General features: G+C 41.6%; 1 protein-coding gene across 10 annotated transcripts in view; it reads left to right on the forward strand.

Moving 5' to 3' along the window:
* The window catches only part of KIF21A (kinesin family member 21A), a 207,634-nt gene that overhangs the window by 64,756 nt on the left and 116,702 nt on the right, over positions 1–26,176 (forward strand). For all 10 annotated transcript variants that reach the window (XM_068276297.1, XM_068276295.1, XM_068276302.1 and 7 more), the window contains exons 2-6: positions 20,038–20,260; positions 21,419–21,601; positions 22,780–22,929; positions 23,155–23,289; positions 24,165–24,332. In XM_068276297.1, coding sequence (XP_068132398.1) covers positions 20,038–20,260; positions 21,419–21,601; positions 22,780–22,929; positions 23,155–23,289; positions 24,165–24,332 — 859 coding nt within the window. The remainder of the gene's footprint in view (positions 1–20,037; positions 20,261–21,418; positions 21,602–22,779; positions 22,930–23,154; positions 23,290–24,164; positions 24,333–26,176) is intronic.

Raw genomic sequence — 26,176 nt, forward strand, 5'->3', positions numbered from 1 at the left:
TCTCCTACTTCTACTTCTACTTCTTAAAGGATACACTAAAAACACTTTCCCAGTCGCAAAATCCTGCACGTCCCTCTGGAATTTCTTTTGTTTGCCCTCTCTCAATTTCTCATTCTCAGAATCAATAGATCTTTTTATTCTGTCATTAAATTTGGCAAAATCAAGTCTATCCTTCCATTTATCCAATTCAACAGCCGATTTGCATAATTGTTTTTTCATATCGATCAGCTGGACCGTTTCCTCCTCTGTCATCATGCGTTTAAGAATTACAGAGGCGCCAAAAGTATAAAAATAGCTAAAATTTTTAAAATGTTTTGGTTGCGGTGGTGGACCGGCTAACCATAAACGGACGGCAAAGCTGTCGGATTTCAAATCATACAATTTATTAAAAGCTCCCAGAAAACATTCGCAACGCGTTTCACGGGCATCAACCCGCTTCTTCAGGCAATAAGGGTCAGGAGCAACAAACACTGAAAATGACAGAGATATAAGGCATGCATCAGCAGGCTGTGTATGGTACAGTTGTATAGTAAATTGCATACAAATATGATCTTTTTGATATGAAAGAGTGTTGACGCTTAATTGGTTGTGCTGACATGTCATAAATTATAACCAGTGGTGTATTAAACATTATGCGGGAAAAAAAATTTCAATGGATATATTAGCACTATTCTTTACCTGGAAAACTAAAGACTAAAGGACTTAGTTAGTGATTAAGGCAGTGATTTACAATTGAGTGCGGAAAGACAGGTGTAATACAATGTCTGAGGCGAGGCTGATAAAAGTGTGTGTGCGGAGGGGACTGGGAACTCACCAGCGTCTCGTCGGAGTGATGCTTGGCACCTCTGTGCCGACAACCCATGTGTACAGGGTTTAAGAGAGGATTGTGGGAGGTACCATGGTCCGTGCGGGGGGTGGGGCAGTGCATGTATTTTGATAGGCCTGTGATTGCTGCTTGGCCAATGCAAGGGGACTGGGCGGAGACAAACCGCGGTGATGTGCGCGCTGCTCTGTTGAGGAATGGCAGCCGTGCGCAAAGGATTATGGGGCGAGTGCGACGTGGCAGAGTGTAGGTGCGCATGTGCGCACTTGGTTCAACATGCGGAGAGTGTGGAACGCATCACACTTCCGCACGTAGTGGGCAGCAAAATGTAAGGAGGTGGATAGAGGGCGAATTTTCAACATATGTAACATAAAGCCGCTATACATTTAAAGTCTATAACTAAAAAAAGTTTAACATACATCTTTTGTGAAAACTTTACATTTTTCTCTTTTCTTGTACAATAGACATAGATAGTTATGTTCAATGGAGAGCGCTGCTGCCCTCCAGTGGAAACTATATAAACAGTATAAATAGTGTATAGCCTTGAATGCAATTCGTAGATGGCATATCACATTGTATTTATAAATTGTTTTTGACCAATCAGCTTAAAATAGCCAGTTAATATGTTGACATAACGTTGACATTGTATATGGATATCTCTGCATCCTATCTGGCAATACAGTGTTTAAGCCAATAAAAGTCCTGGTAATGGACTTGCTTTGGGTACCTTTGTAGATAAAAGATTCTGCTACATCACTTAAATACAAATACCATACACTATAAAATAAACATAAAATTAAAATGCAGTGCTGATTACAATATGCAATAAAAGGGTCATATGATAGCTATACTATAAAAAGAGAGGACGAATAAAAAGTTTTGGGAAATTCTGCATCAGGAGGATATGTTAATAAATTTTTTCCGTAGCTGGTTATAATTTATGACATGTCAGCACAACCAATTAAGCGTCAACACTCTTTCATATCAAAAAGATCATATTTGTATGCAATTTACTATACAACTGTACCATACACAGCCTGCTGATGCATGCCTTATATCTCTGTCATTTTCAGTGTTTGTTGCTCCTGACCCTTATTGCCTGAAGAAGCGGGTTGATGCCCGTGAAACGCGTTGCAAATGTTTTCTGGGAGCTTTTAATAAATTGTATGATTTGAAATCCGACAGCTTTGCCGTCCGTTTATGGTTAGCCGGTCCACCACCGCAACCAAAACATTTTAAAAATTTTAGCTATTTTTATACTTTTGGCGCCTCTGTAATTCTTAAACGCATCCAGAAGTCCACCCTTGGTGGAAGGGTGATCTACCCTACAAATTCCTCTATCCACAGAGAGCGACGTTTTAATCCTGAGTGGGGACAGGCTTGTTCTCCCCACCTGCCTTGACAGTGGTTTCTTCTGTGGCAACCCTGGTTTGTGAGTATAAGTCTTACTTTATTATACTTTCCATTCCTACCTAAACATACTACACTATATTGGGCTCTCGGTCTTCAATTTTTTCTATATCTTGCAAGTACGCTTGGCCAAGTCCTTTGACGACTACACGGCAACCCAGACCCGATTGCAGCCTATTACAGAATGGATTTCCTAGAAGAACATACCTTACACAGAAATGTCCTGCTGGCGCAGTTCAAATTGAACAATACCTCCATAGCGGAACCCACCAACACTTCCTCAACTTCTGATGTCACTTCTCATATTGACCTTAAACCCACCTTCCAAAAGTTAGAAGCAGCCTTGAAAGACGAATTCTTTAATCTAGCTGATGTAGCCATGCAGGAAACATATATTAACGAAAAGATCTCCCCCGATGGCATACGCATCAAAATATTATCCGCATTCCCAAAAGATACAGTATTTACATCCGAATTCTACAGTTATCTAGAGACTTGCACCCAGGGCATCATGGAAAGAATTATCAAAAAAAGAAAAACCCTAGTTAATGAACTACAGCCAAATATAGATGAGTATAAGAATTTCATAGCCCAACACAAAAATAACCCCCAATATTATCCACTTCTGTCCAACCTCACATCTAGACTCAAACGATTTGAGCAGGACACCACCGACACAAAACTTAAGAAATTAAACCGTGATAGATTGGCATATGCCGAACACAGAGAACGGGAACGCAAACCACGGTTTGCACCAAATCCACCAGTTCCACCACCACCGGCAATCGGCCCCACCATACCACCACCCCCACTGATGAGCTTGACTATACCCAAGCCCACACAGTTCCAATATCCACCATATCCTCCCCCCCCCCTCACCCTCACGACCCCAGGAGTCTACCCAACACACCCACCACCACCATCACACACTCCTGCATTATTAAACACCACAAACCAACCCAAGCTCACAGCACCACCACCCCATAGTTTCGTGTACACTAAATCCACCCAGGACAAGAGGGCGCATAAGACCCAACAGCCCAAACCCTCTAAACCACACCCACCATCCACCGTGCCTCCGCATACAGTGGTCAATCCTAAGAACCCACATATTGGAGCTGACCAGATAAAAACCAACACACTACCTTCCTCCTTTAAAGGGGAACTGAAGAGAGAGGTATATGGAGGCTGTCATGTTTATTTCCTTTTAGACAATACCAGTTTCCTGGCAGCCCTGCTGATCCTCTGCCTCTAATACTATTAGCCATAGCCCCTGAACAAGCATGCAGCAGATCAGGTGTTTCAGTGGTTCAGACTTATAAGTCTGATCTGACAAGACTAGCTGCATGCTTGTTTCTGGTTTTAATCAGATACTACTGCAGAGAAATAGACCAGCAGGGCCGCCAGGTAACTGGTATTGATAAAAGGAAATAAACAGGACAGCCTCCATATACATCTCTCTTCAGTTCCCCTTTAAGTTTTGCTTCAAGAAGTGGGTCATAGGGGAGACCCCAACTGTAGAATCACCAATTACCAACAGCCCCCCCCCACCGCTCCCCAACCCAGATAAAAACCCGTCCCCTACCGACCTGAGGCTTTCTCAAATCAGCACATACACATCAGACGCCAGCCTCACCTCTTCACTCAGTCAACCGACCACATCACTCGGCCCCCACAGCCAACCTCTCGCCAACATGAGCCCAAAATCGACCAATCACGATGAAAAACATCTAGAAGCCACGGATTCAACTGTAACCGAGGGACCTCAAAACATTAACATGTCCTCCTCTTTTTTAGACCTACCAGCCTCCCTTTCCCAGAACCTCCTCTCCACCCAATTGCCCAGTCCCATCACGACCCGCACATTAATGCAACCACTTCGGAAAGCAAAACGCCAATTATCAGACACAGAAAACGAGGATGCCGAGGGAAAGGAAAAAAGAAACAAACGCTAGCAATATCTAAACCCATCGACTCCACCAACACCTCAACACACAACAAAAGAAGCATATTTAACCTGTCCAACCATTTGCTAACGAAGCAAGAATCCAACCTCCTAGAAAAAGGCTTGTCCTTTTGTCCCACGAACAACTCTGACCTTTTCGATCTTTTCAGTGACCTCAACACATATATCCGAAAACTGACGTTAAAACGACATTTTGCCATTAAACAACTCCAAGGCCCTCAACACTCAGATCCTACCAACCTAATCATCACCAATAATGATACCATTCCACTAGTCATAGCACCCCCTGCAGACGTGGCCATAGAAAAATACATTAGCACTAACCTTAAAGGTCGATCAAGGTTTTACCCCACTGCCTCCAAGGGCAATTTCATAGATACATTTTATTCCCTGGTCCTCAATGATTTACAAGAATTATTCACTCCCGACTCTCTACCTCAGTCTAACCTCACACCATCCGAAAAGGTTGCCCTAAAAACCCTACGTAACAATACCAACATCATTATAAAACCTGCCGACAAAGGGGGAGGGATTGTCATTCTAAACAAAACAGACTATTTGGAGGAATCCACCAGATTACTAAGCGACTCCAGACACTATACCGTATTAAACACAGATCCCACACTCGAACTCAACAAAACCTTGAAAGATTTCATCAATAATGCTTTACTTAATAATATTGTCACTAAAAATGAAAGGAACTTCATCATCAACCAGCATCCAAAAACCCCCTTTTTTTACTATCTTCCAAAAATACACAAAAACATCCTAAAACCCCCAGGAAGGCCCATCATCTCAGGAATCGACTCAGTCACCAGCAACCTATCCAGATTCATCGACGCACACCTACAGATCCATGTCCAAGCCCTCCCCTCATACATCAAAGATTCACAGCACCTCATCAGCTTCCTACAACATATACCCTGGCAGGACGACTACAGATGGTTAACCTGCGATGTCACATCTCTTTATACTAACATACCACACCATTTCGGACTCACTGCCCTACAATATTATTTACAAAAAAATGGCGACATGCCCCTAATACAACAAACCTTTCTGATAAACTGCGTAGAATTTATTCTCCAGAACAACTTTTTTACTTTTGGCGACAATATATATCAACAAATTAACGGGGTTTCGATGGGAAGCTCGTTCTCGCCCTCATATGCAAACTTGGCAATGGGATACCTAGAACAATTAAAAATGTACAATGATAATCCTTTTATTGATAACATTGTTTTTTATAAAAGATATATCGACGATTTAGTGTTCATATGGAAAGGCCCTAGTGATCAGATTCAGTCCTTTGTTGACTTCCTCAACTCTAATCCAGCAGGTCTACAGTTCACTTTTCACCACGACCCCAGCTCCATAGAATTCCTGGATCTTGTCTTATACACCCATTCGTCCCGTATATTAACCAAGACTTTCTTTAAACCAGTTGATGCAAATAATTATATACACTACCACAGCTTCCACCATCGCCCCTGGACTAGAAACACCCCATACAGCCAATACAGAAGGATATATCGTAACTGCACAGAATTACAGATGTACAATACCCAATCCAAAATCCTAACCAAAAAATTCACAGATCGCAGATACCCTAAAAAACTACTACGAGACGCACAACTGAAAGCTAAAATACAGAATCCCCCGCTCCCCACCAACAACACCCATACAAATGACACACCCCGATTCATCACAAAATATAGTGTCCAACACTCATCCATCCGTAATATACTTGATAAAAGATGGGAAATCCTTTTACAGGATCCCCACCTTCGTCCCATTTTGACCCCCAAACCAGCAGTCACCTACAGACGAGCCCCGAACTTGCGCAGTTTATTGGCTCCGAGTAGACTACGCACACCCCAGACAACCCCCCCTCAAACTCCAACATATTCTCCCGGGGGGTCTGGGCCATGCAACCACAAAAAATGTCTAGCCTGCAGTTTTGTCCACCAGACCACGATGTTCCAATCGCAGATTACCAAAACACAATTTCAGATCAAATATCAGCTCAACTGTGAATCAAGATATGTGATCTACATTATTTCTTGCCCATGCCAGCTCCAATATGTGGGGAGAACCACTCAACCCGCGAGATCAAGAATAGGACAACATAAAAGGAATATAATCAACAAATACCCTCTGCACAGTGTATCACGACACTTCACTACCCATCACAACAGTAACCCAGAATTATTTCACATCACACTCATTGACACAGTCCCACATAACCGTGCCAACTCGTTTGAGCTCCTGAAGGCGCGTGAGATGTATTGGATCCAAATCCTGAAATCACTTACTCCAGATGGCCTCAATGAGCTACTGGAAAAAATTTAAAAAAAAAATTATTAACATATCCTCCTGATGCAGAATTTCCCAAAACTTTTTATTCGTCCTCTCTTTTTATAGTATAGCTATCATATGACCCTTTTATTGCATATTGTAATCAGCACTGCATTTTAATTTTATGTTTATTTTATAGTGTATGGTATTTGTATTTAAGTGATGTAGCAGAATCTTTTATCTACAAAGGTACCCAAAGCAAGTCCATTACCAGGACTTTTATTGGCTTAAACACTGTATTGCCAGATAGGATGCAGAGATATCCATATACAATGTCAACGTTATGTCAACATATTAACTGGCTATTTTAAGCTGATTGGTCAAAAACAATTTATAAATACAATGTGATATGCCATCTACGAATTGCATTCAAGGCTATACACTATTTATACTGTTTATATAGTTTCCACTGGAGGGCAGCAGCGCTCTCCATTGAACATAACTATCTATGTCTATTGTACAAGAAAAGAGAAAAATGTAAAGTTTTCACAAAAGATGTATGTTAAACTTTTTTTAGTTATAGACTTTAAATGTATAGCGGCTTTATGTTACATATGTTGAAAATTCGCCCTCTATCCACCTCCTTACATTTTGCTGCCCACTACGTGCGGAAGTATGATGCGTTCCACACTCTCCGCATGTTGAACCAAGTGCGCACATGCGCACCTACACTCTGCCACGTCGCACTCGCCCCATAATCCTTTGCGCACGGCTGCCATTCCTCAACAGAGCAGCGCGCACATCACCGCGGTTTGTCTCCGCCCAGTCCCCTTGCATTGGCCAAGCAGCAATCACAGGCCTATCAAAATACATGCACTGCCCCACCCCCCGCACGGACCATGGTACCTCCCACAATCCTCTCTTAAACCCTGTACACATGGGTTGTCGGCACAGAGGTGCCAAGCATCACTCCGACGAGACGCTGGTGAGTTCCCAGTCCCCTCCGCACACACACTTTTATCAGCCTCGCCTCAGACATTGTATTACACCTGTCTTTCCGCACTCAATTGTAAATCACTGCCTTAATCACTAACTAAGTCCTTTAGTCTTTAGTTTTCCAGGTAAAGAATAGTGCTAATATATCCATTGAAATTTTTTTTCCCGCATAATGTTTAATACACCACTGGTTATAATTTATGACATGTCAGCACAACCAATTAAGCGTCAACACTCTTTCATATCAAAAAGATCATATTTGTATGCAATTTACTATACAACTGTACCATACACAGCCTGCTGATGCATGCCTTATATCTCTGTCATTTTCAGTGTTTGTTGCTCCTGACCCTTATTGCCTGAAGAAGCGGGTTGATGCCCGTGAAACGCGTTGCGAATGTTTTCTGGGAGCTTTTAATAAATTGTATGATTTGAAATCCGACAGCTTTGCCGTCCGTTTATGGTTAGCCGGTCCACCACCGCAACCAAAACATTTTAAAAATTTTAGCTATTTTTATACTTTTGGCGCCTCTGTAATTCTTAAACGCATCCAGAAGTCCACCCTTGGTGGAAGGGTGATCTACCCTACAAATTCCTCTATCCACAGAGAGCGACGTTTTAATCCTGAGTGGGGACAGGCTTGTTCTCCCCACCTGCCTTGACAGTGGTTGCTTCTGTGGCAACCCTGGTTTGTGAGTATAAGTCTTACTTTATTATACTTTCCATTCCTACCTAAACATACTACACTATATTGGGCTCTCGGTCTTCAATTTTTTCTCCTCTGTCATCATAGTCATAATATAAATACCATTGCTTATACAATGTTCTTTCCAGGGAGTCAAAAATCTGTCATTTCTCAAATGATCGGCCGGGATAATCTTTTCCCGTAAACCTCTTGGTACAATCTGAGCCTTTATATATTTCTTTAGGGATATAATATTCCATTTTCTTCTTACAATTTTTAGGGCTAAGTCTTCGTGTTGTCTAAAAAGATCTAATAGTGTGGGGTCGGTGGAGTCAGGCTGTAAGGTAGTAATACTACCCACATTCATTAACAGATCATCTTGATCCTTAAAAGCCGTCTCCACTTCCTGCACAATATCGATCCTAGGGATATACGCCATTTTGTTGTTATAGTTCTTTCTATTGGACTAAAAAAAGGCAGATCTAACTGCCCCGTGTGCAGCCACCCCCAGACAGCCTGCGAGACACCCTAACTCAGAGGGTGACTAACTACAAAAACCTACTACGCAGAAAGTGTACATGCTAGGGTGTGCTAAACAAGTGGGTACATGCACTGGTCAAAAAACAAGAATTAGTAAACAAACACACTACCAGTATATGCCGTTCAACCACCTGATATTTATTGAGAATCAAAGGTTATTTTTTACCTTGATTGAACCGTTTTCATTGGCTCCTGGCCCTGTCATTCCTGTAAGCTGTTCCCATTGGCTTACATTGAGTGACAAGGTCAGGAGCCAATGAAAGCTGCTCCTGACCGGTGCACAGCGCTCTGCCGTCATAGCGACGGCAGAGAGAGCAGCCTGCGGCGGGGACAGAGCAACGTGACCAGCGGGAGCAGCTGATTTTAGCGGTGATTCGTCGGTATGCGGCGGTATACTGTACCAGCACCCTCTGGTCCTTAAAGAAAACCTGAACTGAAAATTAAAAGTCAAAATAAGCATACACAAGTCATACTTACCTTCCATGTAGTCTACTCCTCGGTGTCTTTCTCCTGTCCCGCGTCCTGGTTGTTCACTGTGATCAAGGGAATTTTCCGTCCTCCATTTTGAAAATAGCGAATACCGATAACAGCTTTCTGGTCAGCACACAGTTAAACTGTAACATTGCCCACTTGAGCCATAGGGAAACATGGACATTACCTGGTACATCAGTTTTCCTCTCAGCTATAACTGACAGCAACTGATATTTTACTGACAGCAACTGATATATTTCAGATCTGACAAAATATTGTCAGAACTGGAAGGGATTATTGTCAGAAGAAAAAGGTGAGCTTCTGAGAGGAACTGATGGCAAGGTAACTATGTAATGTTCATTTGAAGTTACCTCATGTGTTTATTTTAAATATTTTTACACAGTACAGGTTCTCTTTAAGGGGTCAGAGGGTGCTGGTACTGAAGTGGTTAAATTAAATTAAAATAAGACAAGTGTGGGTTCTTCAAATTTAGGGTGCTTTCACTATGTCAATTGCGTTGCAATATAATAGCACCACAAGGCAGATGCAATAACGCTGTGGGGCTATCGCATTTATTGTGGTATGTGGTGGGCTCTGTTAGGATAGTGTACTGCATGCAGTGCATTTACAGGGTAGCATGTGTGCTTACAGTGCCTCACTGTATGGTTGCACCACACAATTAATGCACAGTGTAAAAGAACAATCGCAACATAATATTCATAGGGCTTAATTCACAAAAGCGTGCTGACAGTTAGCACGCTGATGAAAAGCCCCTTATCACGCCTTAACTCAGTTTAGGCGTGATAACTATAGCACCAACTGAGTAAGCACCGCAGTGCACAGCTGATCAAAAGTTTTGCGCTACCAAAGTCTGCGCGCGAAACGTCGCAGAGAGTTTAATGGCGCTGCTTTGCGCGCAGGACTTTGCGTGCGATCTAACTTGTCACGCCTAAACTTGTCACGCCTAAACTTATGTAAAACGCCTATAGTAGGCATCCTCCTAGACTTCCACTGTGAGCAGAACACCAGTCACCAGACCACAGAGTAATGCAAACACTACATACAACAACTAGTGAGACCTGTATGATATATGGGGATTTCACACTTAAAGTGGAATGAAACTCCATATTAACTGACAAAAATAAAATAAATCATCCAATAAGAAATTATTTAGCTTACCTCTCCTGTTTTATAGAGTTAACTGTCAGATTTAAGAGAAATGTGATATAAAAAAAGAAAAGCAATTTTCTGCTGGTTTCCATCTTTACTTATGCTAAAAGTGACATCACTTCTGCCCCCCCCCTTTTTTTTATTTTCTATTTTCTTTTTTATAGCAATCCTCACGTAGATACAGTCATCAGGCTTACATCACTGTGTATACTATGTCACGTTTACTCAGTTTTTCTCCTTTATCTACGTTTTTTTCTTCTTGGTCTTCTTTAATGACAAGCTTCCGAATATTGATACTATTATTATTATTTAGTATTTATATAGCGCTGACATCTTCCAGAATACATTTCTTTGGAAGGACACAGCTCAGTTGGTTTTGTGACTTGGTAAAGAGGCCAAAAGATCATTAGAGCCAGGAAAATTTTCACAAAAAGTTCAGCTGTGGAACTCTCTGCAACTTTCCCAGCATATGGCTCAGAACATCCTTTTACACGAAAAGTATGTACAGCTGCAAATGTGCTGACACCAATGCTGTTTGCTTTGGAAGTGTGGTTTCAATTTTAAAGCCCTAGTTAAGCCTCACATTTTATTTAAATTTAAATAATAATTTGCATTAAAAAGCTATGCTCAAACTTTCGCGCATTGTACATTTCTACTTTTTGCAGTAAATTGAGACCCTTAGTCTGACCGAGTAGCTTTTTTTTTCCTGTTGAGAAGAAAAATAAATGTTAGTCAAGGTCTCCGGTTGCTCGCCGAGCTCCTGCTTCACTTGATCATAATCCCCTACATGCAGTAATCAGGGAGGAGCTTGGAGGAGGCATCAGCTGGTTTTAAGCTGTGAGCATGGATCACCTGAGCCCAGGGCCAGATTAATGGGAAGATTTGGGCTTTGGGTGGCTGCTGCTAAGGGGGCGGCTGGACATGGAAGAGATGTTGCTGCTATAGAAGTGCAGATGTGTGCAGCGAGGATGATTTGTTAGAACTCACCCAGTCACTCGTTCCAGTTGCGATCTCTGTGGTGGCTGCGGCATCTTGTGACATGCTGGTGACATCACCTTTGCCAGGTAACAAGTAAATTGGGTGTTGGTTTTATGTTGCATGTAACACGCAAATTTTAAAATGACTACAGGGAGAGAATAGGAGCAGAGGAAGCCGGCCATCTAGCTCTGGGCTGCCTTCATCATTCCCGCAGGCTGTAGTTTGCCCAGGTCTGGTATAGAGACTTCCCATACCTCTGCCCAGCCTGTCTTTCCAATGCTTTCCACTGGTGAAGCTATTTAACCAGCTCTGTCAAACCATTCCTGTCCCTAAGTAGTTCCGAGGAGGAGTGCATCACTGCTGCAGGAGTCCAGACTCGCTTATGTGTGGTGGTGATGCATTTGTCCTTGGAACTTCTGGGGAACACGATTGTTTCCGAACAGTTATTTGACTGAGCAGCTTCATAGGTGGACCAAGCTGGAACGACAGGCCAAGCTAAGGAACAGGAAGGCTCCAGAACCTTCCCTCTATGCGGCAAGTATTAAACCTTATGAGTTTTCTCACTTCAGGTTTGTTTTAAACTATGCAAATTATCTGGCTGTCCTGATGATCCTCTGCTTCTAGCATCAAATATCAGAGAGATCAGCAGGACTGCCAGGCAACTGGTATTATTTAGAATGAAATAAATATTGCACCCTCCATATGCCTCTCGCCTCAGGTTTCACGTAAAACAGTAGCTGGCTAAATAATGGATGAACTGCTGGAACCTTTGCTTTGGCGTGTGCAAGTTCTGACTCCTGGCTGAGCTAATTGTCATTAGGAAAATGTTTGTTCCTCACAATTTAAGAGCATAGACAGTTCATGGTGTCAACAACTGGTACACATTTCTAGAGAGGCCTTGTACTAGCAGCTGCAGGGAAGCTATGTTGTAAAGAGTCAGTTATTTCCAATTACTTATTCTTAATAGTTAAATAGTTTCATGTCTGACTACCGTTACACATTAACTGCTTTCTGACTCTTAAAGAGAAACCGTAACCAAGAATTGAACTTCATCCCAATTAGTAGCTGATACCCCCTTTGCCAGTAGGAGGAATGTATTCCTTTTCTCAAATGGATCATCAGGGGGTTCTGTATGGCAGATTTTGTGGTGAAACTCCTTCCACAGTGTGATATCAGCGCCTCACAGCACTGAGGTACTGACCTCACACTGTGGGAGTGGTGTTGCATTGTGGGAAACCGCTGTTTCCAACTGCCAAAAAAGCAAGCAGCAGCTACTTCCACTGACATCACCTGCCAGCAGTAAAAACGTCACCATATGATAAATGTCAGAATGTAAATCAGGGAGTGGAAATATTTTACAATGGGCAAACATTGACTAAATCATACTTATTGTAAAAACTAAGCAATTTTTTTTATTACATTTTCACTGGAGTTCCTCTGTCTGTTTAGGCAGATTAACATATCACAAGTTTAAACAGATTAACTTCTCACGAGACTCCCTTATGTCCTAGATAAAAAAATATATAAAGATGCAGTGCAGCTAGAGCAGGCATGGGCAAACTTGGCCCCCCAGCTGTTAAGGAACTACAAGTCCCACAATGCATTGCAGGAGTCTGACAGCCACAGTCATGACTCATAAAGGCAAATGCATTGTGGGACTTGTAGTTCCGTAACAGCTGGAGGGCCGAGTTTGCCCATGCCTGAGCTAGAGGTACATAATATACGTAATGCACAGAGTTTGTTAGGGGAGCCCATAACCTCTGGCACGGACGGCAGAGAGAGATCATTCAGCAATGTACAATGGCATGTTGGTGTCTTTTTATAAGGTCAAACATTATGGCTGTCAGTCTTAATAGTTGTGCTGCTTTCTTTATTTGAAATTGAATCTGCTTGTTAATTAAATAGCTGGAACACACTGTTTACAATTGTCCTTAAATTGGATCTGAGATGAACTTTTACTCATTGCATAATTGGGTTCCTTTCCTATTGTTTATAGGGCATTCCTCAAGCCAAATACTTTTTTGTTTTAATACTCTTATTCCCTGTAAACTAAACAAGCCTCGCCCACAGGTTTTTATAGAGCCAAGGCATTTTCAGACAGTAGCAAGGGCTCATGGGAGCTCAATCTGGGCAGGAGGAGGGGGAGATATTACTAGCCAGAGATTTCAGAGGCAGAGGGGAGGAGGAGGGGGGATTCGTTTTTTTTTCACAGGCTGAGTGCTCAAGATGCAGATGAGCTTGGCTGTGTGTAATGTTTACAAACATCATGGCTGCTGTCATTGTATCACAGGAAGAAATAATCATATTCGATTGAAGCTGTTTGCAGCTAAATTTGCTGTGTAAACGATCTAAACTTTAGATAAGATATATAGACAAGTTACTTGTTAAGCCCCATCTACACGATACGATTCTTTGTACGATTTGATTACGATTCTATTTACTATCCGATTAAATCCGACATGTCCGATCGGGATTCGATTCAATTCGATTTGCCATTGTTTTGCAATGGCAAATCGAATTGAATCGGATCGAATCCTGATTGGACATGTCGGATTTAATCGGATCGTAAATAGAATCGTACAAAGAATTGTATCGTGTAGATTGGCCTTTATAGTTAGTTTTTCATCTCTGATCCGCTTTAAAAAACTGAAATTAACTCACTCCAGTGTGAAGCTGATGGCAGGTTTGTCAGAGAAAACTCAGTCCTCAGAGGGGAAAAAAGTCCTAGAGTCAATGGTAATCCAGCTAAAAAGCTGAAATCCTTGAAAGGGAAAATCCCTCTCACCCTGAGGACTAATTAAAATTCCGCATTGAATGCACAGTCTTGTGAGTAATTACATCACATGCAGCTCTTTCCTGATCTACATAATAGATGCTGTGGATATTTAAGCCTCGACATGTCGGCACTCATACCTCCTACACACTCCAAATTTTGAGGGAAGGGGGGGACCTCCGAGCAACCTATGTGCCAAAATGCAGCACAGCACCCCAGCCCCAGTGGTTCACAAGATGGCTTCGATATACCCCATCTCAGAAACTAGCAGGACTGGGGGGGGAGGCTGCAATTTGGCAAATGAGTGCTGCTATCAAGGCTTAAATATTCGCACCATAATGTAATACTGTAGGAAATGTTATCAAGCACAGGATTATGAATGCAAGGATTGGCCAGCACAGCAGACTCTATTAGAAGTCATATTTTATTACATCATCACCGACATTCGTTTTGGGGTAATTCAGTGCATCTTGTTGTCAAGGCCGAGTCATCAGTGTCATAGCATCTAGGATCGGTCAGGCAAGCTATCTGCTTCTCTGATTATCTTTGGGACTTAATATCCAGGCATTATTTAGATTTCAGACCATAATTTGGATTCTACTCAATATAGAACCTTATCTACTCCTTATGCTGACTTTTAAGAAATGGGCTCAGCGGCAGTCCATTATCTGTACACAGTGTTGCTAATGTTATCAGAAATTGAATACAGGGATAACTGTGAGTGTAAATAGTCAGTTTTAAGGTGCGTACACATGCACTACATGCGGCAACTATGGGTCCGTCAGATTCTCCCACTGGGCGGACGTTCAGCCGACAGCAGTGCGTGTGTACACGCGGGCAGTGGACTGATAAAGCTGTTTCTGAACAGCCTTATCAGTCTGCTGACAGCGCGTACACACGCGTTACTGTCGGCTAAAAGTCCGCCCAGTGGGAGGGTCTGATGGACCCGTCGTTGGCGGCCGTAGTGCGTGTGTACGCACCTTTACCCTGTAGAGGCAGTGGGGAAGGGGAGACCATCACAGTCTGCAACTTGTAAACTGTCAGTGTATACACTGTATGACAACTTTGTACTGCAGATTCAAAGCTTGATATGGCTATATCTTTAACCAGGATGATAAATACTGCAAGTATGTCTTATTGATCAGGCAATATTTTAAGTTGTTTTATATACACTAAGGCCTGGTGCACACCAGAGAGGTTTTTCTGAGCGTTTTGAGTTTTTAAATCTGCTGCTAATGTTATCCCATGTGTCTGTGCACACTGGAGCAATGAGGTTTTGTAAAACCCCCATAGCATTATATTGGGAAGAGCTTCTAGAGCAGGGGTCTCAAACTCGCGGCCCGCGGGCCATTTGCGGCCCGCGATACAATATTTTGTGGCCCCAGGGCCCCAGAGCTTGTAGGGGCCCCCAGTGGCTACAAGAGGAAAAAAAAAAATTTCAAATCGGCCTTATAGTTTTTGAGAAAATTGATTTTAAATTTGCAAAGGAAAAAAATACACATTTAAAAACCCGCCGACTTTAATGGTTAATAGCAAATCCACCTTAAATGCTAGAAACCCTAAATTTGCAGGATATGTTAAAGAGACTCTGTAACAAATTGTTTATCTTTATTTCTTCTATGCTATAAGTTCCTATGCCTTTTCTAATGTGGTCTGGCTTACTGCAGCTTTTCCTAATTGCACAGTAGCTGTGTTATCTCTGTTATATGATCTAATCTTCTCTCTATAGTCGGCACAGTCAGGCTGAGGCAGTCAGACTGGAATGTGCAGGGCTGCTTGTGATTAGCTAGAAGCTGTACACACCCCCTGCAGGCTCTGTGTGACTAACACACTCTGCTTAGCTGAGCCTATTAGAAGCTGGTTAGTTTGTTTGTAAACACTGCCTAAAACTGGCAATTACAAGCCAGGTTTGCAGCAGAGAATGGCAGAAACAGCACAGAGGGGACCAGGAGCACATAATGAATAGAATGGTATGCTTTTTATTGTAAGAATTTCAGAGTACAGATTCTCTTTAAGGAGATCATTAGGAATAAGAGGAAAAAACAATTTTTCAAAAAGACCTTATAGTTTTTGAGAAAATCGATTTTAAAGTTTCAAAGGAAAATAGTATACTTTTAAATGCGGTAAATGTCACTTTTAGTAGCAAGCCTAACGGTAGTGTAATTTTACATGTATCAAAAGAAAGAGCAATACATTTCCTGACGGGGTTTCCAGGGGGTCCATACGCAGCCGCAGCGCTTTGGCCAGGGATCGCTATACAGCCGTAATATGGCTGTATGAAGATTCCTGGCATTTTTTCCTATTTTCCCAATTTTTTTTTTTATGTTTAGAGTGGGCGGGCAGAGGCGGCGATCCGCCGCGATTGACTTCAGGAGGGGCAGAGCTGAAGCTGAAAGCTCTGCCCCTTCCAGGAAATGCCGGCGGATTGCCCCCCGGGGCGATTTGGGGGCTCTGCAGCCCTCGTTTTGCGGCGGGGACATGTGAACTCCCTTATGCGGCCCAGCCTCATCCTGACTTTGCCTCCTGCGGCCCCCGGGTAAATTGAGTTTGAGACCCCTGTTCTAGAGGTTTCAAAAGCTCTTCCCAATGTAATGCTATGGGTTTTTTTTTTTTTACAAAACCTCATTGCTCCAGTGTGCACAGACACATAGGATAACATTAGCAGCAGATTTAAAAACTCTCAGAAAAACTCCTCTGGTGTGCACCAGGCCTTAAGTAGAAGCACACTGCCACTGTAAAGCCCCATCTACATGATACAATTCCACGTGCGATTGATCGAATTCGATTGGATCGATTAAATCCAACATGTCTGATCGGGACTTGATTGATAGTGTGATCGATTTTGGTTAGTTATCAATGCAAAATCGACCACACTATCGATCGAGTCCCGATCGGACATGTTGAATTTAATTGATGCAATCGAATTCAATCCGAGCAAATTCGATCGACCGTACATGGAATTGTATTGTGTAGATGGGGCTTAACTCTTAGTCCAGTGACACTTAGTAAAATTATCTTTAGTCATTTTGAAGACTGGGGGTATCAAATATTATATTACTCTTCAGTAAAGGAAGTCAGTAATTCCAGCAGGTGGCGCTACAAACTATAATAAATGCATTTACTAAATAAAAAACGTAATTAGAGCCAAACCTAAAAAAGGAGTTAAAAAAACAAACTATACAGTCCATTAAATGACTGGTTGATAACAGTTTTGTTGCTTAGTTCATAAACTTTGTGCTATGACAGAATGTGCTTAGGGGGAAAATAATCTTTCAAAGCAGAGAGGACTCTAATTTTCATGCCATTACTCCAGTATACGTAGTTCTTTGTACCACTGGTTTGCTCTGTCTGTCAATTTTGAAAGCTAGTTCCGATGACCTGACAAAGCCTGATGGCTGAGACCTGTTGTAACCATTGTAATAACTATCTTACTGTAGATACTTATAAACCTGTAATTTAGAGCAGGTTGTCTAGCTTATAGTTCGCCAGCGGGTTTTACACAATGGAAACCACTACTGTAAAATTGAACAAAGTCTGTGAAGTTCAATAGATTGGGCATGTAAAAAAGTTTTTCTTTTTGAAGAATGTAGACAGTTTGTCCACCTTTGGTCATCCCATCTGGTTTATGTCCCCAGTAGGGAAATGTTCCCTTAGCTTCTGCCCCAGTTACATGCGGGCCCTGACTATAGAGCCTTTTTTACCATTAGAAGAATTAAATGTGGGGGGCAGAGGGGCAGACTGACATTTCTCCTCACATGAAGATTGTACACTGATGGTTTTAAGAAAAATACATTGCGGCACTTCCATACTTTGTTAAAGAGCAATTGTGGTAATAGCATTAGCTGGAGTAGTAGGAACCACTACAATAACTCCCAAGTCCCTCTATCTTGGAATGGGATAAAACCTTTTTAATGAGATATGGTACAGTATTGCTGTTCACTAAAGTACTGAGCAGGTTAAAGTAAAACAACCTGCAACACAGGTGGGCATTGCCAGAGTCTCTCAGCTCTGTCATTTTGGCCACTAGTAATCTTTTACGTCAGAAGTTAAAGGACACCTGTAGTGAGTGGGATATGGAGGCTTCCATATTCTTTCCCTTTTCATGAACAACTGAAGTGATGGGGATATGGTGGCTGCCATATGTATTTTCTTAAACAATACCAGTTGCCTGGCAGCCCTGCTGATCTATTTGACTGCAGAAGTGTTTGAATAACACCATTAAAGAGTACGCAGCAAATCCAGTGAGATCTGACAATGTCAGAAACACCTGATCTGCATATGCTTGTTCAGGGGCTGTGGCTAAAAGTATTAGAGGCAGAGGATCAGCAGGATAGCCAAGCAACTGGTATTGCTTAAAAGGAAATGAATATGGCAGCCTCCATATTCCTCTCACGTCAGTTGTCCTTTAAACAATGGAAATGGCCTGACTGCCCTGCTAATCCTCTGCCTCTTAGGTGCCGTTCACACCTCCAGTCCCAAAACACTGGCCATTAGCGCTAGCGTTTTGTGGTGGCGGTTTGTACGCGATAAATGCATCTAATTCACTGGACATTTTTTATTTTTGCATTATTGCTTTTGAAATGCATTGCAATTGCTCTAAAAAATGCTGCATGTAGTGCGTTTGCGTTTCATGCTAATCGTGAATCGCCAGCGATCGCGGCAGTGTGATCACTCCCATATGTATTACATTGCACTAGTGATTTTAAAAAGCGCTAGCGAACGCTGGCAGTTCGCCGATTAGCGGTAAACGCCTGCTAATCGCCAAAGTGTGAATGGGCTCTAATACGTTAAGCCATAGACCACAAACGAGCATGCAGATAGGATGTTTGACTTAAAGCACAACTGATGTGAGAAGAATATGCAGGCTGCCATATTTATTAACTTTTAAACAATACCAGTTGCCTGGCAGCCCTGCTGATCTATTTGGCTGCAGTAGTGTCTGAATAATACCAGAAACAAGCATGCAGCTAATCTTGTCAGATCTGACCATGTCAGAAACACCTGATCTGCTGCATGCTTGTTCATGATCTGTGGATAAGAGTATTAGAGGCAGAGAAACAGCCGGACAGCCAGGCAACTAGTATTGTTAAAAAGGCAATAAATATGGCAACTTCCATATCCCTCTCGCTTCAGTTGTCCTTTATGTTTGACTGGATTTGCCACAGGTTTGTTTCAGATGTGCGATTGACACTAATGATGAATAAAAGATTAGCAGGGTGCCAGGCAACTGCTATTGTTTAATAGGAAATAAATATGGTAGCCTTCATTCCCTCTCACTTCAGGTGTCCTAACTCCTGAGGTTAGAGGACTTGAGGCTAAAATGACAGCTTGCCATGACAGGCTCTGTCTTAATGATGGAAGATTGGAAGGTGAGAGAGTCACAGGGTTAAATTCCTGCCCTGACGCCCTCCCTCCTAGCAGGTGATCGCTCTGCCTCCCTACGGATTTGGGACCTGGCAATTTTTTTTCAACTGGCCAACGAGGCTCTGGTGACGCCCACCTGTGACTGCCCCCCTGCTCGGCATCGACGGCCTGATTGGTGGCAGGCTGTGACCACGCAGGTGGTAGTTGCCAAAGAGCTTCGGCAGTCTCCTGTAACATGGCTGCTGCCGTACGGCTGAGTAGGGCGGCGGAGCGTCTCCAGTGTTTTGAAGACATCAGGACAGGTGATTACTTAACTCCGCGACCTCCTTCATCCATCCTCATTTGGACAGAGCCTGTTATTGGCAAGCTATGTAATTTTGGGCTTAAGTATTTTTTAAGATATTGCTACTTTCTTGACCGCTCTGCTGAATCCATGTTTGTAGTGTAACATTAAAAACTAGTCTAAAAATTTGGTAAAATACAAACTGACAAATGTGTGACCTTGATTATTGTACTTGTTATCTCCTTACACATCTGCTTTTTTTTTTTTAACTTTTTTTCAGAATTCGACCACAACTTGCCAAAGAGAAGATAGAAGGTTGTCATATCTGCACATCAGTGACACCTGGTGAACCCCAAGTTTTCCTTGGAAAAGATAAAGCATTCACATTTGACTTTGTCTTCGATATTGATTCCAGGCAGAATGAAATCTATAAGGAGTGTACAGAGAAACTTATTGAAGGATGCTTTGAAGGTTATAATGCAACTGTGTTTGCCTACGGACAGGTAAAATTCATGTCTTAAAATAGATCTCTTTTGGAACAGAAAGTGAAGCTTCAAACAGAATATTATAGTTTTCACTGAAACTGGACTTGTGATTAAATTGCCAAATTATGTTTGCAAACAATCCATAAGAATCTAGGCCAATAGCACATTTACTCTTTCCCAGGATGTGCCCTCAAAAGTCTATATTGATTATATGCCAATGAACCTCCTTTAACTCAAACTTCTCATGATCCTTCTCCTCGTCCTCTTTTGTGAAGATGGGGAGTGTACTTTTACCTTCTTCCTCAAGCACTTACACCTTCTGAATTCTTCCTTAGTACTGCTGAGAAACTAAGGGGTTTGATTATAATTGAGCTTTAAGTTGTAAACTGTCAGTTGGATTTTGAATGCTAAAGAAATGATGCCGTCTAATCTGTAAAGATTTAATGCGGCACATTGCCTGCTTCTGATTGCCTTTTCTTGCAAGCCCCTCCCACTCAAGTGGCTATTGGGATGTTTTTAGGCTCTCTCAATTATCAGCTAGTTGGCACGATGTTTCTAATATCATGTGACCTTTAAGAGCCAATGGAGAGCGCTTGGCTACATAGAGCATTATTGCTAATTATAGTTGTGTTCTTTAGGCCCCTTTTCCACGAGCAGTTGATTGGTAGTAAAAAGCCTCTCAAACTCTCACTACTTTTTTTCTGCTGCCTGGCAGCTGCTTGCTGAGTACCCAGTTCAACTGCCCATGGAAATGAGCCCTAAATCACAAAAAAGACATTGGCTTATACGCTGATTTTTTTAAGTTGATGCACATTTTTTTTCAAATTGCATGCAGCTTGTTATTGGACTAATAAAAATTGGCAGCAGCTGAATTTGATTGGCTGAGTTCCAAGTTGCATGCAATTTGCAACAAAATTGGTTTAAACCAATCTTGTTCATCATCTCTACCTGTTAATATATCCTTTAAATAATGCATCCCCATTATTTACATTGAAAACCTCAATTCACTGTGTACAGATCTAATAAATGATCTGCCATTTTTGGACATTTGGACTTGAAGAATGTGTAATTATGCAATCAATAGTGGCTTACCACTAGTTATAAAATTGACACACTGATTTCTGTGAACAGTTTATGAACAGAATGATAATGTTCACTACTTTACCTGCTTTTCAGACGGGATCAGGAAAAACATACACAATGGGTACTGGATTCGACGTAAACAACACTGAGGAAGAGCAAGGTATAATCCCACGAGCTGTGAAGCATCTTTTCAAAAGAATTGAAGAGAAAAAGCAGGCTGCACTGGAGCAAGGTCTCCCACCACCAGACTTTAAAGTCAATGCTCAGTTCTTGGAGGTATGTTTTTTTCTCTAGTTAAAGGGAACCTAAACTGAGAAGGATTTGTTTTTTTCCTTTTAAAATCATACCAGTTGCCTGACTCTCCTACTGATCTCGTGTCTCTAATACTTTTAGCCACAGCCCCTGAACAAGACAGGATTAGCTGCATGCTTGTTTCAGATCTGTGATTCAGCCTCTACTGCAGCTAAAGAGCTCAGCCAGACTGCCAGGCAACTGGTATTGTTTAAAAGAAAACAGCCCTCTCAGTTTAAGTTCCCTTTAAGAAACAGAATGCTGCTTGTGTTCCAAAATGCTAGGTCTAATAAATTTCATCTTCCACATCCTCTATAATAAAACCTAACTGTCCCTGCGTTGCCCTCTTTCCCTGTCTGTGTGTCCCTGGTTTGTTTTTGTACTGAGCATGTGCGCAGCCAGGGAAGTTAGGACACAGGGCTGGACCTGACAGTTTGCTGTCTGTGGTTCACAGAGGTTCTCATTGCATTGTGGGAAATAACAGCTTTTTCCAACTGCCAAGCAAGCAGCTCCCTGTGTGCATATACTTCAGACAGTGTTGGGGTACAAGCAAGCGGGACGCATATTTGCGCGCATTGGGGGGGAGGGGGGGGGGTAGTGTAGTGGCTGTGACCTGGCGCCCGTTTTGTAATGGGCGGGCCTTTTTACTGGTATGCAAATAAAATATATGCAGTTTGGACTCTCCCACTTTTTTTTGTTCTCATGCTTTTGAAATTAAAGCGTACTTCTGATGGTTCCAGGGGGTCCTCGGGTTTGCTATATTTAACCAAGAATAGTAAATTTAGGGTTTTAGAAAATAAATCTTAAACACCACATTAGTATTTTAGCTAATTAAAAGCAATAGTAAATGCTTGGAAATTGTTTAGAACCAATTATCATGTACTATGATTAAATAGGTTTGTCAAGGGTTACTTGTGATAAAGTTTACTATGCTAGGGGGTACTTGGTGAGTACAGTGTGTTAAAAGGGGTACATACCAATAAAATATTGAGAAACTCTGGTCTAATCAATGTTTTCTCCGTAAACCCCCTGTTTTACCTATGCACAGGTAGTTTAATTCCAAATGGGCAGCCATCACTCGGAACTGGACTTGAAATCTGGTTATAAACAAATTTACTTTGTGGTTTTATGTGCTGACGTATTGCAAATATTCTTTTATTCAGCTGTACAATGAAGAAGTACTTGATTTGTTTGATACCACACGGGACATTGAGTCCAGGAATAAAAAATCAAATATCAAGATCCATGAAGATTCAACTGGTGGAATATATACAGTTGGAGTCACAACACGTAATGTAATGTCAGAAGCAGAGGTATGTGTTTTCTATGTTCATTGATACCAGAAAAATGTACAGTTGGATATGTGAAACATTATACTGGACAATAAATCTACTCCATAAATGTTCTTTAGTAGAATAATAAATGTCAGTTTCTCTTTAGAACGTTATTCATCATCATACAAAGTCTCATTTATCTGTGTCTGAAATAAGAACTGTCAGTATTTTCTATTTTTAGTATGAAGTGGTTGTTTTTTCCAGATGATGCAGTGCTTGAAGTTGGGTGCCTTATCTAGAACTACTGCCAGCACACAAATGAATGTGCAGAGTTCACGCTCACATGCCATATTCACAATCCACCTATGTCAAAGCCGCATGTGTCCCAAATTTGACACAGTACGTATTTATGGTTTATTTGCTTTTTTTAAACTTGTGTGTATTATAATGAAATCTTGCTATTGTTAATCTAAAGTCTGTTTTTAAGGCACGCTGTCTCACAAACATTTCTGCCTGTTTGCAAAGCTTTTGATATCATCTGATCATATTTACACATGTCCTTTTGTGTATGAGTTTGGTTTCACTTCTCATCAACCACCTAATAATGCCCAATTGAGTATTGACATAGCAGCTAGAAGACCCAACTTTTTTTCTACAAGATTTAGGATATATTTCCCACAGTAAAATTGTCCTAAGAAGAGGAATGTATTTTGTTTTTGTCCTTTATTAGTAGGTAGTTAATTTAGATCTGTATTGTACTTTAACTGGCTGGGTGGTCTTGCACCTCTTTCCATTCACCATGCAATAGGGAAACCGCGCTCTTGCAGAGTTTTATCTGAAGTGGTTCCCTTGGTGTCCTTAAAAGCCTCACTCGAGCACAATGCAATGGCTGCTTTAATATTGTGCTAAAAATTCCTTGTCCTGTGTCCTGTTTTTTTTGTAGGCAGGATTTTGTGAATTCCATAAGCTCTTTAGACCATCTTCGTTCCTGTTTGCTGCCACAGTGAAGACATTCCCTATTGGCAGTAAAGCTGAGCACAGGTGATGGGACTTCTATTTTGTGGTAAAAACGTGTGCAGATAGAATTGTACACTGTGTTTACCATTGCAGGGTCCACCCAGAATTTACATATTAAAAATATATACAGTTACCTGTGCCACTGTTGACAAATGCATGTTTACAAATATAACTTTTTTTTTTCCTTAGGAAGGGTTGACCTGTTGGCATTAATTTCTTGACAATTTTCTTCCTTGCATGTTTATTTTTTTTTTCAGGAAGAAGACCTGGATAATCGGATAACATCTGAAAATACACAATTGAATGAGTTTGAAACTCTTACTGCCAAGTTCCATTTTGTCGATTTGGCTGGATCAGAGCGACTTAAACGTACAGGAGCTACAGGTGACAGGGCTAAAGAAGGAATTTCCATCAACTGTGGGCTGGTAAGATTATGGGCTTATTTTACAATGGGCTACTGTGTAACATGCAGTCCTGTGTAAAGAATTACTACGTCTTAGAGTGATGCATAAAGTAAACTGAGGAACATGTTTCTAAGAATATTGGCACAATCTAAACAATCTATTTTTAATTATATTTAAAGTATAAATCTGGCTTATCTGGAAAAACCTTAAGTTTGGCAGGATTCTAACTAAGAGCCCTTTCCAACTTCAAATCATGATTGTGATGTGATTCTGATTGTGATTTACAGTTTTTTTTTTTTTCAATTGAAATTTCCTGTGTTGTCACGATTTTTAGTACGAATGTCGTTCGGTTTAGTGTGATTATGATTTTCGAGAGTCAAGGGGACACGCTTACTATGTCGTGCGCTACCATAGACTACTACCTAAGTGCAATCGCCAGAAAACTGCACCAGGCAGTGTATTGGAGGGAAAGGGATGCGGGCGGGGAGCGCCGATATAGAGGAGGCGGGGGAGTGGCGGTGACAGACACCGCATAGGTAAACAGCCTGCTGGCGACACGCTGTGTCGCTAGCATGGCGTTTTTTGTTACAGGGGACAGCAGAGCGCAGGGGGGTCCTGGGGGCACACAATAGGGCAACAGAGGCTGGTGATAGTGTGCACAACCAGCTTCTGTGCCCTACTAACATTATTAAATCCCACCTCGGGTTCTCTTTAAGATGGCTAGATCATTTCCGAAATGTCCGATTTCCTACCCGATCGTTTGACCGCTCGATTCTGGATTGCAGCGAATGGAAAAATATAAGAAAAACGAGCTGAAGATAAGAGAATTGACTGCGGAATCGAGCGGTGAAATGATCGAGCGGGAGAATCGAGCAGCAAAAACGAGCCGTGCATGCCCAGCATGACAGATAGGTGTGTCCCCTGCCTGAAAGAAACTGGCAAGCATTATGTAGATCTTGTTGACTACAGATTTATTCAGACTCTTTACACAGTATCTAATTACCATAAGTGGTGGTGGATCAGAACTGCAAAGATTTTTTTTTTTTAAAGGGCTAAGGAGAGAACCAAGCACCCACCCTGATCGCTGGGTACTGATCGGCCGCTGTCTGGAAGGGTCTTTACCTAATGCGAGGAGGCTACCCGGCATCGGCCCCCATTGCATAATTACACTGCACAGCATGATGCTAAAAACACTTTATCCAAATAGCCTGACACAGTGGAAAGCCCAAATGCGCCTGGACTAGATCCGGCAATGGTGCACATAGCAGCAGCCATGTTTTTTGTGCCTATGTCCGTGTTGAACTGGAAAATGCCAATGTCTGGCATAGTCCAACACAGGATCCGAAAAGGTTAATGGTCCTTTTAATTGCTTTCTAGAGCACTAGTTTAACCATCTGCCCCCAAATTTTATGAGGAAAACTAGTATGAGATAATTAAAAACATTTCAAAGATATCCATGCGAGAAGCCCAAGTTGTTCCACTTTTCTTGGATGCTTAAAATATTCTTTCTTTAGTTAGATACTAGGGATTTCCTGGCAAATAACTACTGTTCATTTTTTGTTTTTACAGAAAATGTTCTCTGTAAAAATTCACATTTAACATTGTAGTCAGTGGCCACCAACTTTAGTGGTTTATAGCAAAGCCCCTATACATGCTAGAATCACTTTTTTTTTCAAAAAGACCTTGTTTTTGAGAAAATTGATTTTGAATACTTCAAAAAAAAAAATGGTATCCTTACCCATTTCCATAAAGATTTAAAATTAAATAAAAACGCAACCACGGAAAAAGTCTTTATGATCTTCATTCACCATAAATATTTACCTGTCATTCCTCTTACCACAGTATCCTCAGAAATGATCCAGCGC

Source organism: Hyperolius riggenbachi, chromosome 3 (assembly GCF_040937935.1).
Source record: "Hyperolius riggenbachi isolate aHypRig1 chromosome 3, aHypRig1.pri, whole genome shotgun sequence".
NCBI lineage: Eukaryota > Metazoa > Chordata > Amphibia > Anura > Hyperoliidae > Hyperolius > Hyperolius riggenbachi.